Source organism: Micromesistius poutassou (assembly GCF_964030765.1).
Source record: "Micromesistius poutassou genome assembly, chromosome: 7".
NCBI classification, from domain to species: Eukaryota; Metazoa; Chordata; class Actinopteri; order Gadiformes; family Gadidae; genus Micromesistius; species Micromesistius poutassou.
This window is the reverse complement of record NC_140277.1, coordinates 15,920,692-15,934,676: the sequence shown is the minus strand read 5'-3', so window position 1 is coordinate 15,934,676 and position 13,985 is coordinate 15,920,692. Positions and strand designations below refer to the sequence as shown.

General features: G+C 38.9%; 1 protein-coding gene across 1 annotated transcript; it reads right to left on the bottom strand.

The window, feature by feature from the left end:
* Positions 1 to 2,411: 2,411 nt before the first annotated feature.
* LOC311350233 (scavenger receptor cysteine-rich domain-containing protein DMBT1-like) lies at positions 2,412 to 11,368 on the bottom strand (the record flags this gene model as incomplete). Its single annotated transcript, XM_084470232.1, has 13 exons — positions 11,276 to 11,368; positions 10,906 to 10,962; positions 10,557 to 10,701; positions 10,221 to 10,414; positions 8,366 to 8,464; positions 6,715 to 6,771; positions 6,366 to 6,510; positions 6,030 to 6,223; positions 4,175 to 4,273; positions 3,805 to 3,861; positions 3,456 to 3,600; positions 3,198 to 3,313; positions 2,412 to 2,425 (listed from the first exon to the last, which is right to left on the bottom strand). The coding sequence occupies exons 3-13, from the start codon at positions 10,619 to 10,621 to the stop codon at positions 2,412 to 2,414; spliced, it is 1,185 nt and encodes a 394-aa protein (XP_084326358.1). The 5' UTR covers positions 10,622 to 10,701; positions 10,906 to 10,962; positions 11,276 to 11,368.
* Between the last annotated feature and the right edge of the window lie 2,617 nt (positions 11,369 to 13,985).

Here is a 13,985-nt window from a genome sequence, read left to right as displayed (position 1 = left end):
CAGTTGCCATAGGATTCACAGGAGTAGGTACAGGAACAGTTTCCGACCAAATAGCCGCAGTTATATCTGCAGGAACCGTCCGCTGGTAAAAAAAATACAAAAACAAATCACACAAATAGCAATCAACAGTTTGCCTTCATGTTTTCTGTTAGTAGACCGGAAAGACGTTCAAATGAATGTATCGTCACTCTTGTTTCTGAGACTCACCAAAAACTCTGTAATTGGCCAGAAATCCTTGGAATGTCTGACTCCAGTCAGTTGTAAAGCGCACGGTCAGAGTCTGACCAGTGGAGTGGAAGGTAGAACTCTGATTACCACACACTCTCCCAAGCTTCCTTTGGTTAATATCGGTGCCATCATAGACCTGGATGCCATCATATATGCAGTTCGCCCCCTCCAAACTGTGGATAGCATTTGTGCCGCAGAAAATGTAAACATTGAACATGAGCCGAAGACAACGCTTCATCGTGGTCAAATGCAGCAGGAAAATACGTTCCTCAATATCAAATGATGTCAGATTGGTGATGAGATGATCATGCTTACTTCACATGGAGGAACACCAGCTCTATAACTTCAGAGCCTGGACTGATGATCCATACACAATCCATGTTGTTAGGATAATCTTGTGGGTAGTTGGGGCTGGTAAAATTGCCCTCAGTAGAGTACAGCCACCCACCACACTTATTAACTGAAAGGCGATCACAGAGAACATTGGAGCAAGGGTTTGCCATCATAATGCACGGTAAATACATATAATGTATATGTTACTGACGAGTACAGTTTGCAATATTATTACAAGAACATATACATGGATGCAGCTTTATCAAGCACTTGAAATGTTCATGTCATAGAATGTAGATGTGTTAGTAATTGATACCAGAGATGGTTCACTACCTGTAGGAACATCTGTAGGAACAACTGTAGGAACATCTGTAGTGTTTGAACACTGAGCTGCAAGACGGATGAAAATAGTTTCAGTTTCAGTTTTTAAAATAATTTTTTTGTCATTCATGCAAACATTTCAATGCATACCAATATTTTCATTTCATTTGTCACGTGTCAGTTCTTACGTTGACTGGAATGTCATTATGAATCACCTTACACCATACCGTATCTTTAAACTGATACTTTGAAAATATATTTACATTTTTCTACACTGAGCTGCAAGACAGATGAAAATGGGCTTCAGTCTTTAAAGTAACCTTTTTTTCATTAATGGAAACATTTTACGGCAGCGTTTGATTTTACAGGCCTTGTCACTTACAGTGGTAGTTATAGCAACAGTTGCCATAGGATTCACAGGAGTAGGCGCAGGAACAGTTTCCGACCAAATAGCCGCAGTTATATCTGCAGGAACCGTCCGCTGGCAAAAAAATACAAAAACAAATCACACAAATAGCAATCAACAGTTTGCCTTCATGTTTTCTTTTAGTAGACCGGAAAGACGTTCAAATGAATGTATCGTCACTCTTGTTTCTGAGACTCACCCACAACTCTGTAATTGGCCAGAAATCCTTGGAATGTCGCACTCCCGTCAGTTGTGAAGCGCACGGTCAGAGTCTTACCAGTGGAGTGGAAGGTAGACCTCTGATTAACACACACTCTCCCAAGCTTCCTTTGGTTAATATCGGGGCCATCATAGACATGGATGCCATCAAAAGCGCAGTTCGACCCCTCCAAACTGTGGATAGCATTTGTGTCGCAGAAAATGTAAACATTGAACATGAGCCGAAGACAACGCTTCATTGTGGTCAAATGCAGCAGGAAAATATGTTCCTCAATATCAAATGATGTCAGATTGGTGATGAGATGATCATGCTTACTTCACATGGAGGAACACCAGCTCTATAACTTCAGAGCCTGGACTGATGATCCATACACAATCCATGTTGTTAGGATAATCTTGTGGGTAGTTGGGGCTGGTAAAATTGCCCTCAGTAGAGTACAGCCACCCACCACACTTATTAACTGAAAGGCGATCACAGAGAACATTGGAGCAAGGGTTTGCCATCATAATGCACGGTAAATACATATAATGTATGTTACTGACGAGTACAGTTTGCAATATTATTACAAGAACGTAGGGCTGCTCGATTATGGAAAAAATAATAATCACGATTATTTTGGTCAATATTGAAATCTCGATTATTCAAATGATTATTTTTGAGTTTGAAAACATGATGCATTTATTCATAATTTCTCTCCAAAAAAAACACTTTGTAAATGTGAACTTTGAAATTTCCCCTTAAAAATATACACAAAATGGTCAAATAGAAAATGAAGTCCAGATATGAATCCAGCTGTTCTGCAATTTCTATAAAAAAAATGTAAAAAAAAATTATCGTTTCAACTCGATTATATTAGTTTGGTGATCGTTCCACTCTGAAATCGAAATCGCGATCAAAATTTGATTAATCGCCCAGCCCTACAAGAACGTATACATGAATGCAGCTTTATCAAGCACTTGAAATGTTCATGTCATAGAATGTAGATGTGTTAGTAATTGATACCAGAGATGGTTCATTACCTGTAGGAACATCTGTAGGAACAACTGTAGGAACATCTGTAGTGTTTGAACACTGAGCTGCAAGACGGATGAAAATAGTTTCAGTTTCAGTTTTTAAAATCACTTTTTTTTCATTTATGCAACCATTTTAATGCATAGCAATATTTTCATTTCATTTGTCACGCGTCAGTTCTTACGTTGACTGGAATGTCATTATGAATCACCTTACACCTTAACGTATCTTTAAACTGATACTTTGAAAATATATTTACATTTTTCTACACTGAGCTGCAAGACAGATGAAAATAGGCTTCAGTCTTTAAAGTAACCTTTTTTCATTAATGGAAACATTTTACGGCAGCTTTTGATTTTACAGGCCTTGTCACTTACAGTGGTAGTCATAGCAACAGTTGCCATAGGATTCACAGGAGTAGGCGCAGGAACAGTTTACGACCAAATTGCCGCAGTTATATCTGCAGGAACCGTCCGCTGGCAAAAAAATACAAAAACAAATCACACAAATAGCAATCAACAGTTTGCCATTATGTTTTCTTTTAGTAGACCAGAAAGACGTTCAAATGAATGTATCGTCACTCTTGTTTCTGAGACTCACCCACAACTCTGTAATTGGCCAGAAATCCTTGGTATGTCTCACTCCAGTCAGTTGTGAAGTGCATGGTCAGAGTCTTACCAGTGGAGTGGAAGGTAGACCTCTGATTACCACACACTCTCCCAAGCTTCCTTTGGTGAATATCGGGGCCATCATAGACCTGGATGCCATCATATCTGCAGTCCGCCCCCTCCAAACTGTGGATAGCATTTGTGTCGCAGAAAATGTAAACATTGAACATGAGCCGAAAACAACGCTTCATCATGGTCAAATGCAGCAGGAAAATACGTTCCTCAATATCAAATGATGTCAGACTGGTGATGAGATGATCACGCTTACTTCACATGGAGGAACACCAGCTCTATAACTTCAGAGCCTGGACTGATGATCCATACACAATCCATGTTGTTAGGATAATCTTGTGGGTAGTTGGGGCTGGTAAAATTGCCCTCAGTAGAGTACAGCCACCCACCACATTTATTAACTTAAAGGGGATCACAGAGAACATTGGAGCAAGGGTTTGCCATCATAATGCACGGTAAATACATATAATGTATGTTACTGACGAGTACAGTTTGCAATATTATTACAAGAACATATACATGGATGCAGCTTTATCAAGCACTTGAAATGTTCATGTCATAGAATGTAGATGTGTTAGTAATTGATACCAGAGATGGTTCATTACCTGTAGGAACATCTGTAGGAACAACTGTAGGAACATCTGTAGTGTTTGAACACTGAGCTGCAAGACGGATGAAAATAGTTTCAGTTTCAGTTTTTAAAATCACTTTTTTTTCATTCATGCAAACATTTCAATGCATACCAATATTTTCATTTTATTTGTCACCCGTCAGTTCTTACGTTGACTGGAATGTCATTATGAATCACCTTACACCTTAACTTATCTTTAAACTGATACTTTGAAAATATATTTACACTTTTCTACACTGAGCTGCAAGACAGATGAAAATGGGCTTCAGTCTTTAAAGGAACCTTTTTTTCATTAATGGAAACATTTTACGGCAGCTTTTGATTTTACAGGCCTTGTCACTTACAGTGGTAGTCATAGCAACAGTTGCCATAGGATTCACAGGAGTAGGTACAGGAACAGTTTCCGACCAAATAGCCGCAGTTATATCTGCAGGAACCGTCCGCTGGCAAAAAAATACAAAAACAAATCACACAAATAGCAATCAACAGTTTGCCTTCATGTTTTCTTTTAGTAGACCGGAAAGACGTTCAAATGAATGTATCGTCACTCTTGTTTCTGAGACTCACCCACAACTCTGTAATTGGCCAGAAATCCTTGGAATGTCGCACTCCCGTCAGTTGTGAAGCGCACGGTCAGAGTCTTACCAGTGGAGTGGAAGGTAGACCTCTGATTAACACACACTCTCCCAAGCTTCCTTTGGTTAATATCGGGGCCATCATAGACATGGATGCCATCAAAAGCGCAGTTCGACCCCTCCAAACTGTGGATAGCATTTGTGTCGCAGAAAATGTAAACATTGAACATGAGCCGAAGACAACGCTTCATTGTGGTCAAATGCAGCAGGAAAATATGTTCCTCAATATCAAATGATGTCAGATTGGTGATGAGATGATCATGCTTACTTCACATGGAGGAACACCAGCTCTATAACTTCAGAGCCTGGACTGATGATCCATACACAATCCATGTTGTTAGGATAATCTTGTGGGTAGTTGGGGCTGGTAAAATTGCCCTCAGTAGAGTACAGCCACCCACCACACTTATTAACTGAAAGGCGATCACAGAGAACATTGGAGCAAGGGTTTGCCATCATAATGCACGGTAAATACATATAATGTATGTTACTGACGAGTACAGTTTGCAATATTATTACAAGAACGTAGGGCTGCTCGATTATGGAAAAAATAATAATCACGATTATTTTGGTCAATATTGAAATCTCGATTATTCAAATGATTATTTTTGAGTTTGAAAACATGATGCATTTATTCATAATTTCTCTCCAAAAAAAACACTTTGTAAATGTGAACTTTGAAATTTCCCCTTAAAAATATACACAAAATGGTCAAATAGAAAATGAAGTCCAGATATGAATCCAGCTGTTCTGCAATTTCTATAAAAAAAATGTAAAAAAAAATTATCGTTTCAACTCGATTATATTAGTTTGGTGATCGTTCCACTCTGAAATCGAAATCGCGATCAAAATTTGATTAATCGCCCAGCCCTACAAGAACGTATACATGAATGCAGCTTTATCAAGCACTTGAAATGTTCATGTCATAGAATGTAGATGTGTTAGTAATTGATACCAGAGATGGTTCATTACCTGTAGGAACATCTGTAGGAACAACTGTAGGAACATCTGTAGTGTTTGAACACTGAGCTGCAAGACGGATGAAAATAGTTTCAGTTTCAGTTTTTAAAATCACTTTTTTTTCATTTATGCAACCATTTTAATGCATAGCAATATTTTCATTTCATTTGTCACGCGTCAGTTCTTACGTTGACTGGAATGTCATTATGAATCACCTTACACCTTAACGTATCTTTAAACTGATACTTTGAAAATATATTTACATTTTTCTACACTGAGCTGCAAGACAGATGAAAATAGGCTTCAGTCTTTAAAGTAACCTTTTTTCATTAATGGAAACATTTTACGGCAGCTTTTGATTTTACAGGCCTTGTCACTTACAGTGGTAGTCATAGCAACAGTTGCCATAGGATTCACAGGAGTAGGCGCAGGAACAGTTTACGACCAAATTGCCGCAGTTATATCTGCAGGAACCGTCCGCTGGCAAAAAAATACAAAAACAAATCACACAAATAGCAATCAACAGTTTGCCATTATGTTTTCTTTTAGTAGACCAGAAAGACGTTCAAATGAATGTATCGTCACTCTTGTTTCTGAGACTCACCCACAACTCTGTAATTGGCCAGAAATCCTTGGTATGTCTCACTCCAGTCAGTTGTGAAGTGCACGGTCAGAGTCTTACCAGTGGAGTGGAAGGTAGACCTCTGATTACCACACACTCTCCCAAGCTTCCTTTGGTGAATATCGGGGCCATCATAGACCTGGATGCCATCATATCTGCAGTCCGCCCCCTCCAAACTGTGGATAGCATTTGTGTCGCAGAAAATGTAAACATTGAACATGAGCCGAAAACAACGCTTCATCATGGTCAAATGCAGCAGGAAAATACGTTCCTCAATATCAAATGATGTCAGACTGGTGATGAGATGATCACGCTTACTTCACATGGAGGAACACCAGCTCTATAACTTCAGAGCCTGGACTGATGATCCATACACAATCCATGTTGTTAGGATAATCTTGTGGGTAGTTGGGGCTGGTAAAATTGCCCTCAGTAGAGTACAGCCACCCACCACATTTATTAACTTAAAGGGGATCACAGAGAACATTGGAGCAAGGGTTTGCCATCATAATGCACGGTAAATACATATAATGTATGTTACTGACGAGTACAGTTTGCAATATTATTACAAGAACATATACATGGATGCAGCTTTATCAAGCACTTGAAATGTTCATGTCATAGAATGTAGATGTGTTAGTAATTGATACCAGAGATGGTTCATTACCTGTAGGAACATCTGTAGGAACAACTGTAGGAACATCTGTAGTGTTTGAACACTGAGCTGCAAGACGGATGAAAATAGTTTCAGTTTCAGTTTTTAAAATCACTTTTTTTTCATTCATGCAAACATTTCAATGCATACCAATATTTTCATTTTATTTGTCACCCGTCAGTTCTTACGTTGACTGGAATGTCATTATGAATCACCTTACACCTTAACTTATCTTTAAACTGATACTTTGAAAATATATTTACACTTTTCTACACTGAGCTGCAAGACAGATGAAAATGGGCTTCAGTCTTTAAAGGAACCTTTTTTTCATTAATGGAAACATTTTACGGCAGCTTTTGATTTTACAGGCCTTGTCACTTACAGTGGTAGTCATAGCAACAGTTGCCATAGGATTCACAGGAGTAGGTACAGGAACAGTTTCCGACCAAATAGCCGCAGTTATATCTGCAGGAACCGTCCGCTGGTAAAAAAAATACAAAAACAAATCACACAAATAGCAATCAACAGTTTGCCTTCATGTTTTCTGTTAGTAGACCGGAAAGACGTTCAAATGAATGTATCGTCACTCTTGTTTCTGAGACTCACCAAAAACTCTGTAATTGGCCAGAAATCCTTGGAATGTCTGACTCCAGTCAGTTGTAAAGCGCACGGTCAGAGTCTGACCAGTGGAGTGGAAGGTAGAACTCTGATTACCACACACTCTCCCAAGCTTCCTTTGGTTAATATCGGTGCCATCATAGACCTGGATGCCATCATATATGCAGTTCGCCCCCTCCAAACTGTGGATAGCATTTGTGCCGCAGAAAATGTAAACATTGAACATGAGCCGAAGACAACGCTTCATCGTGGTCAAATGCAGCAGGAAAATACGTTCCTCAATATCAAATGATGTCAGATTGGTGATGAGATGATCATGCTTACTTCACATGGAGGAACACCAGCTCTATAACTTCAGAGCCTGGACTGATGATCCATACACAATCCATGTTGTTAGGATAATCTTGTGGGTAGTTGGGGCTGGTAAAATTGCCCTCAGTAGAGTACAGCCACCCACCACACTTATTAACTGAAAGGCGATCACAGAGAACATTGGAGCAAGGGTTTGCCATCATAATGCACGGTAAATACATATAATGTATATGTTACTGACGAGTACAGTTTGCAATATTATTACAAGAACATATACATGGATGCAGCTTTATCAAGCACTTGAAATGTTCATGTCATAGAATGTAGATGTGTTAGTAATTGATACCAGAGATGGTTCACTACCTGTAGGAACATCTGTAGGAACAACTGTAGGAACATCTGTAGTGTTTGAACACTGAGCTGCAAGACGGATGAAAATAGTTTCAGTTTCAGTTTTTAAAATAATTTTTTTGTCATTCATGCAAACATTTCAATGCATACCAATATTTTCATTTCATTTGTCACGTGTCAGTTCTTACGTTGACTGGAATGTCATTATGAATCACCTTACACCATACCGTATCTTTAAACTGATACTTTGAAAATATATTTACATTTTTCTACACTGAGCTGCAAGACAGATGAAAATGGGCTTCAGTCTTTAAAGTAACCTTTTTTTCATTAATGGAAACATTTTACGGCAGCGTTTGATTTTACAGGCCTTGTCACTTACAGTGGTAGTTATAGCAACAGTTGCCATAGGATTCACAGGAGTAGGCGCAGGAACAGTTTCCGACCAAATAGCCGCAGTTATATCTGCAGGAACCGTCCGCTGGCAAAAAAATACAAAAACAAATCACACAAATAGCAATCAACAGTTTGCCTTCATGTTTTCTTTTAGTAGACCGGAAAGACGTTCAAATGAATGTATCGTCACTCTTGTTTCTGAGACTCACCCACAACTCTGTAATTGGCCAGAAATCCTTGGAATGTCGCACTCCCGTCAGTTGTGAAGCGCACGGTCAGAGTCTTACCAGTGGAGTGGAAGGTAGACCTCTGATTAACACACACTCTCCCAAGCTTCCTTTGGTTAATATCGGGGCCATCATAGACATGGATGCCATCAAAAGCGCAGTTCGACCCCTCCAAACTGTGGATAGCATTTGTGTCGCAGAAAATGTAAACATTGAACATGAGCCGAAGACAACGCTTCATTGTGGTCAAATGCAGCAGGAAAATATGTTCCTCAATATCAAATGATGTCAGATTGGTGATGAGATGATCATGCTTACTTCACATGGAGGAACACCAGCTCTATAACTTCAGAGCCTGGACTGATGATCCATACACAATCCATGTTGTTAGGATAATCTTGTGGGTAGTTGGGGCTGGTAAAATTGCCCTCAGTAGAGTACAGCCACCCACCACACTTATTAACTGAAAGGCGATCACAGAGAACATTGGAGCAAGGGTTTGCCATCATAATGCACGGTAAATACATATAATGTATGTTACTGACGAGTACAGTTTGCAATATTATTACAAGAACGTAGGGCTGCTCGATTATGGAAAAAATAATAATCACGATTATTTTGGTCAATATTGAAATCTCGATTATTCAAATGATTATTTTTGAGTTTGAAAACATGATGCATTTATTCATAATTTCTCTCCAAAAAAAACACTTTGTAAATGTGAACTTTGAAATTTCCCCTTAAAAATATACACAAAATGGTCAAATAGAAAATGAAGTCCAGATATGAATCCAGCTGTTCTGCAATTTCTATAAAAAAAATGTAAAAAAAAATTATCGTTTCAACTCGATTATATTAGTTTGGTGATCGTTCCACTCTGAAATCGAAATCGCGATCAAAATTTGATTAATCGCCCAGCCCTACAAGAACGTATACATGAATGCAGCTTTATCAAGCACTTGAAATGTTCATGTCATAGAATGTAGATGTGTTAGTAATTGATACCAGAGATGGTTCATTACCTGTAGGAACATCTGTAGGAACAACTGTAGGAACATCTGTAGTGTTTGAACACTGAGCTGCAAGACGGATGAAAATAGTTTCAGTTTCAGTTTTTAAAATCACTTTTTTTTCATTTATGCAACCATTTTAATGCATAGCAATATTTTCATTTCATTTGTCACGCGTCAGTTCTTACGTTGACTGGAATGTCATTATGAATCACCTTACACCTTAACGTATCTTTAAACTGATACTTTGAAAATATATTTACATTTTTCTACACTGAGCTGCAAGACAGATGAAAATAGGCTTCAGTCTTTAAAGTAACCTTTTTTCATTAATGGAAACATTTTACGGCAGCTTTTGATTTTACAGGCCTTGTCACTTACAGTGGTAGTCATAGCAACAGTTGCCATAGGATTCACAGGAGTAGGCGCAGGAACAGTTTACGACCAAATTGCCGCAGTTATATCTGCAGGAACCGTCCGCTGGCAAAAAAATACAAAAACAAATCACACAAATAGCAATCAACAGTTTGCCATTATGTTTTCTTTTAGTAGACCAGAAAGACGTTCAAATGAATGTATCGTCACTCTTGTTTCTGAGACTCACCCACAACTCTGTAATTGGCCAGAAATCCTTGGTATGTCTCACTCCAGTCAGTTGTGAAGTGCACGGTCAGAGTCTTACCAGTGGAGTGGAAGGTAGACCTCTGATTACCACACACTCTCCCAAGCTTCCTTTGGTGAATATCGGGGCCATCATAGACCTGGATGCCATCATATCTGCAGTCCGCCCCCTCCAAACTGTGGATAGCATTTGTGTCGCAGAAAATGTAAACATTGAACATGAGCCGAAAACAACGCTTCATCATGGTCAAATGCAGCAGGAAAATACGTTCCTCAATATCAAATGATGTCAGACTGGTGATGAGATGATCACGCTTACTTCACATGGAGGAACACCAGCTCTATAACTTCAGAGCCTGGACTGATGATCCATACACAATCCATGTTGTTAGGATAATCTTGTGGGTAGTTGGGGCTGGTAAAATTGCCCTCAGTAGAGTACAGCCACCCACCACATTTATTAACTTAAAGGGGATCACAGAGAACATTGGAGCAAGGGTTTGCCATCATAATGCACGGTAAATACATATAATGTATGTTACTGACGAGTACAGTTTGCAATATTATTACAAGAACATATACATGGATGCAGCTTTATCAAGCACTTGAAATGTTCATGTCATAGAATGTAGATGTGTTAGTAATTGATACCAGAGATGGTTCATTACCTGTAGGAACATCTGTAGGAACAACTGTAGGAACATCTGTAGTGTTTGAACACTGAGCTGCAAGACGGATGAAAATAGTTTCAGTTTCAGTTTTTAAAATCACTTTTTTTTCATTCATGCAAACATTTCAATGCATACCAATATTTTCATTTTATTTGTCACCCGTCAGTTTTTACGTTGACTGGAATGTCATTATGAATCACCTTACACCTTAACTTATCTTTAAACTGATACTTTGAAAATATATTTACACTTTTCTACACTGAGCTGCAAGACAGATGAAAATGGGCTTCAGTCTTTAAAGGAACCTTTTTTTCATTAATGGAAACATTTTACGGCAGCTTTTGATTTTACAGGCCTTGTCACTTACAGTGGTAGTCATAGCAACAGTTGCCATAGGATTCACAGGAGTAGGTACAGGAACAGTTTCCGACCAAATAGCCGCAGTTATATCTGCAGGAACCGTCCGCTGGTAAAAAAAATACAAAAACAAATCACACAAATAGCAATCAACAGTTTGCCTTCATGTTTTCTGTTAGTAGACCGGAAAGACGTTCAAATGAATGTATCGTCACTCTTGTTTCTGAGACTCACCAAAAACTCTGTAATTGGCCAGAAATCCTTGGAATGTCTGACTCCAGTCAGTTGTAAAGCGCACGGTCAGAGTCTGACCAGTGGAGTGGAAGGTAGAACTCTGATTACCACACACTCTCCCAAGCTTCCTTTGGTTAATATCGGTGCCATCATAGACCTGGATGCCATCATATATGCAGTTCGCCCCCTCCAAACTGTGGATAGCATTTGTGCCGCAGAAAATGTAAACATTGAACATGAGCCGAAGACAACGCTTCATCGTGGTCAAATGCAGCAGGAAAATACGTTCCTCAATATCAAATGATGTCAGATTGGTGATGAGATGATCATGCTTACTTCACATGGAGGAACACCAGCTCTATAACTTCAGAGCCTGGACTGATGATCCATACACAATCCATGTTGTTAGGATAATCTTGTGGGTAGTTGGGGCTGGTAAAATTGCCCTCAGTAGAGTACAGCCACCCACCACACTTATTAACTGAAAGGCGATCACAGAGAACATTGGAGCAAGGGTTTGCCATCATAATGCACGGTAAATACATATAATGTATATGTTACTGACGAGTACAGTTTGCAATATTATTACAAGAACATATACATGGATGCAGCTTTATCAAGCACTTGAAATGTTCATGTCATAGAATGTAGATGTGTTAGTAATTGATACCAGAGATGGTTCACTACCTGTAGGAACATCTGTAGGAACAACTGTAGGAACATCTGTAGTGTTTGAACACTGAGCTGCAAGACGGATGAAAATAGTTTCAGTTTCAGTTTTTAAAATAAATTTTTTGTCATTCATGCAAACATTTCAATGCATACCAATATTTTCATTTTATTTGTCACCCGTCAGTTCTTACGTTGACTGGAATGTCATTATGAATCACCTTACACCTTAACGTATCTTTAGACTGATACTTTGAAAATATATTAACACTTTTCGACACTGAGCTGCAAGACAGATGAAAATGGGCTTCAGTCTTTAAAGTAACCTTTTTTTTCATTAATGGAAACATTTTACGGCAGCTTTTGATTTTACAGGCCTTGTTACTTACAGTGGTAGTCATAGCAACAGTTGCCATAGGATTCACAGGAGTAGGCGCAGGAACAGTTTCCGACTAAATAGCCGCAGTTATATTTGCAGGAACCGTCCGCTGGCAAAGAAATACAAAAACAAATCACACAAATAGCAATCAACAGTTTGCCTTCATGTTTTCTTTTAGTAGAGCGGAAAGACGTTCAAATGAATGTATCGTCACTCTTGTTTCTGAGACTCACCCACAACTCTGTAATTGGCCAGAAATCCTTGGTATGTCTCACTCCTGTCAGTTGTGAAGCGCACGGTCAGAGTCTTACCAGTGGAGTGGAAGGTAGAACTCTGATTACCACACAGTCTCCCAAGCTTCCTTTGGTGAATATCGGGGCCATCATAGACATGGATGACATCATATATGCAGTCCGGCCCCTCCAAACTGTGGATAGCATTTGTGTCGCAGAAAATGTAAACATTGAACATGAGCCGAAGACAACGCTTCATCGTGGTCAAATGCAGCAGGAAAATACGTTCCTCAATATCAAATGATGTCAGATTGGTGATGAGATGATCATGCTTACTTCACATGGAGGAACACCAGCTCTATAACTTCAGAGCCTGGACTGATGATCCATACACAATCCATGTTGTTAGGATAATCTTGTGGGTAGTTGGGGCTGGTAAAATTGCCCTCAGTAGAGTACAGCCACCCACCACACTTATTAACTGAAAGGCGATCACAGAGAACATTGGAGCAAGGGTTTGCCATCATAATGCACAGTAAATACATATAATGTATATGTTACTGACGAGTACAGTTCGCAATATTATTACAAGAACATATACATGGATGCAGCTTTATCAAGCACTTGAAATGTTCATGTCATAGAATGTAGATGTGTTAGTAATTGATACCAGAGATGGTTCATTACCTGTAGGATCATCTGTAGTGTTTGAACACTGAGCTGCAAGACGGATGAAAATAGTTTCAGTTTCAGTTTTTAAAATCACTTTTTTTTCATTCATGCAAACATTTTAATGCATAGCAATATTTTCATTTTATTTGTCACCCGTCAGTTCTTACGTTGACTGGAATGTCATTATGAATCACCTTACACCTTAACGTATCTTTAGACTGATACTTTGAAAATATATTAACACTTTTCGACACTGAGCTGCAAGACAGATGAAAATGGGCTTCAGTCTTTAAAGTAACCTTTTTTTTCATTAATGGAAACATTTTACGGCAGCTTTTGATTTTACAGGCCTTGTTACTTACAGTGGTAGTCATAGCAACAGTTGCCATAGGATTCACAGGAGTAGGCGCAGGAACAGTTTCCGACTAAATAGCCGCAGTTATATTTGCAGGAACCGTCCGCTGGCAAAGAAATACAAAAACAAATCACACAAATAGCAATCAACAGTTTGCCTTCATGTTTTCTTTTAGTAG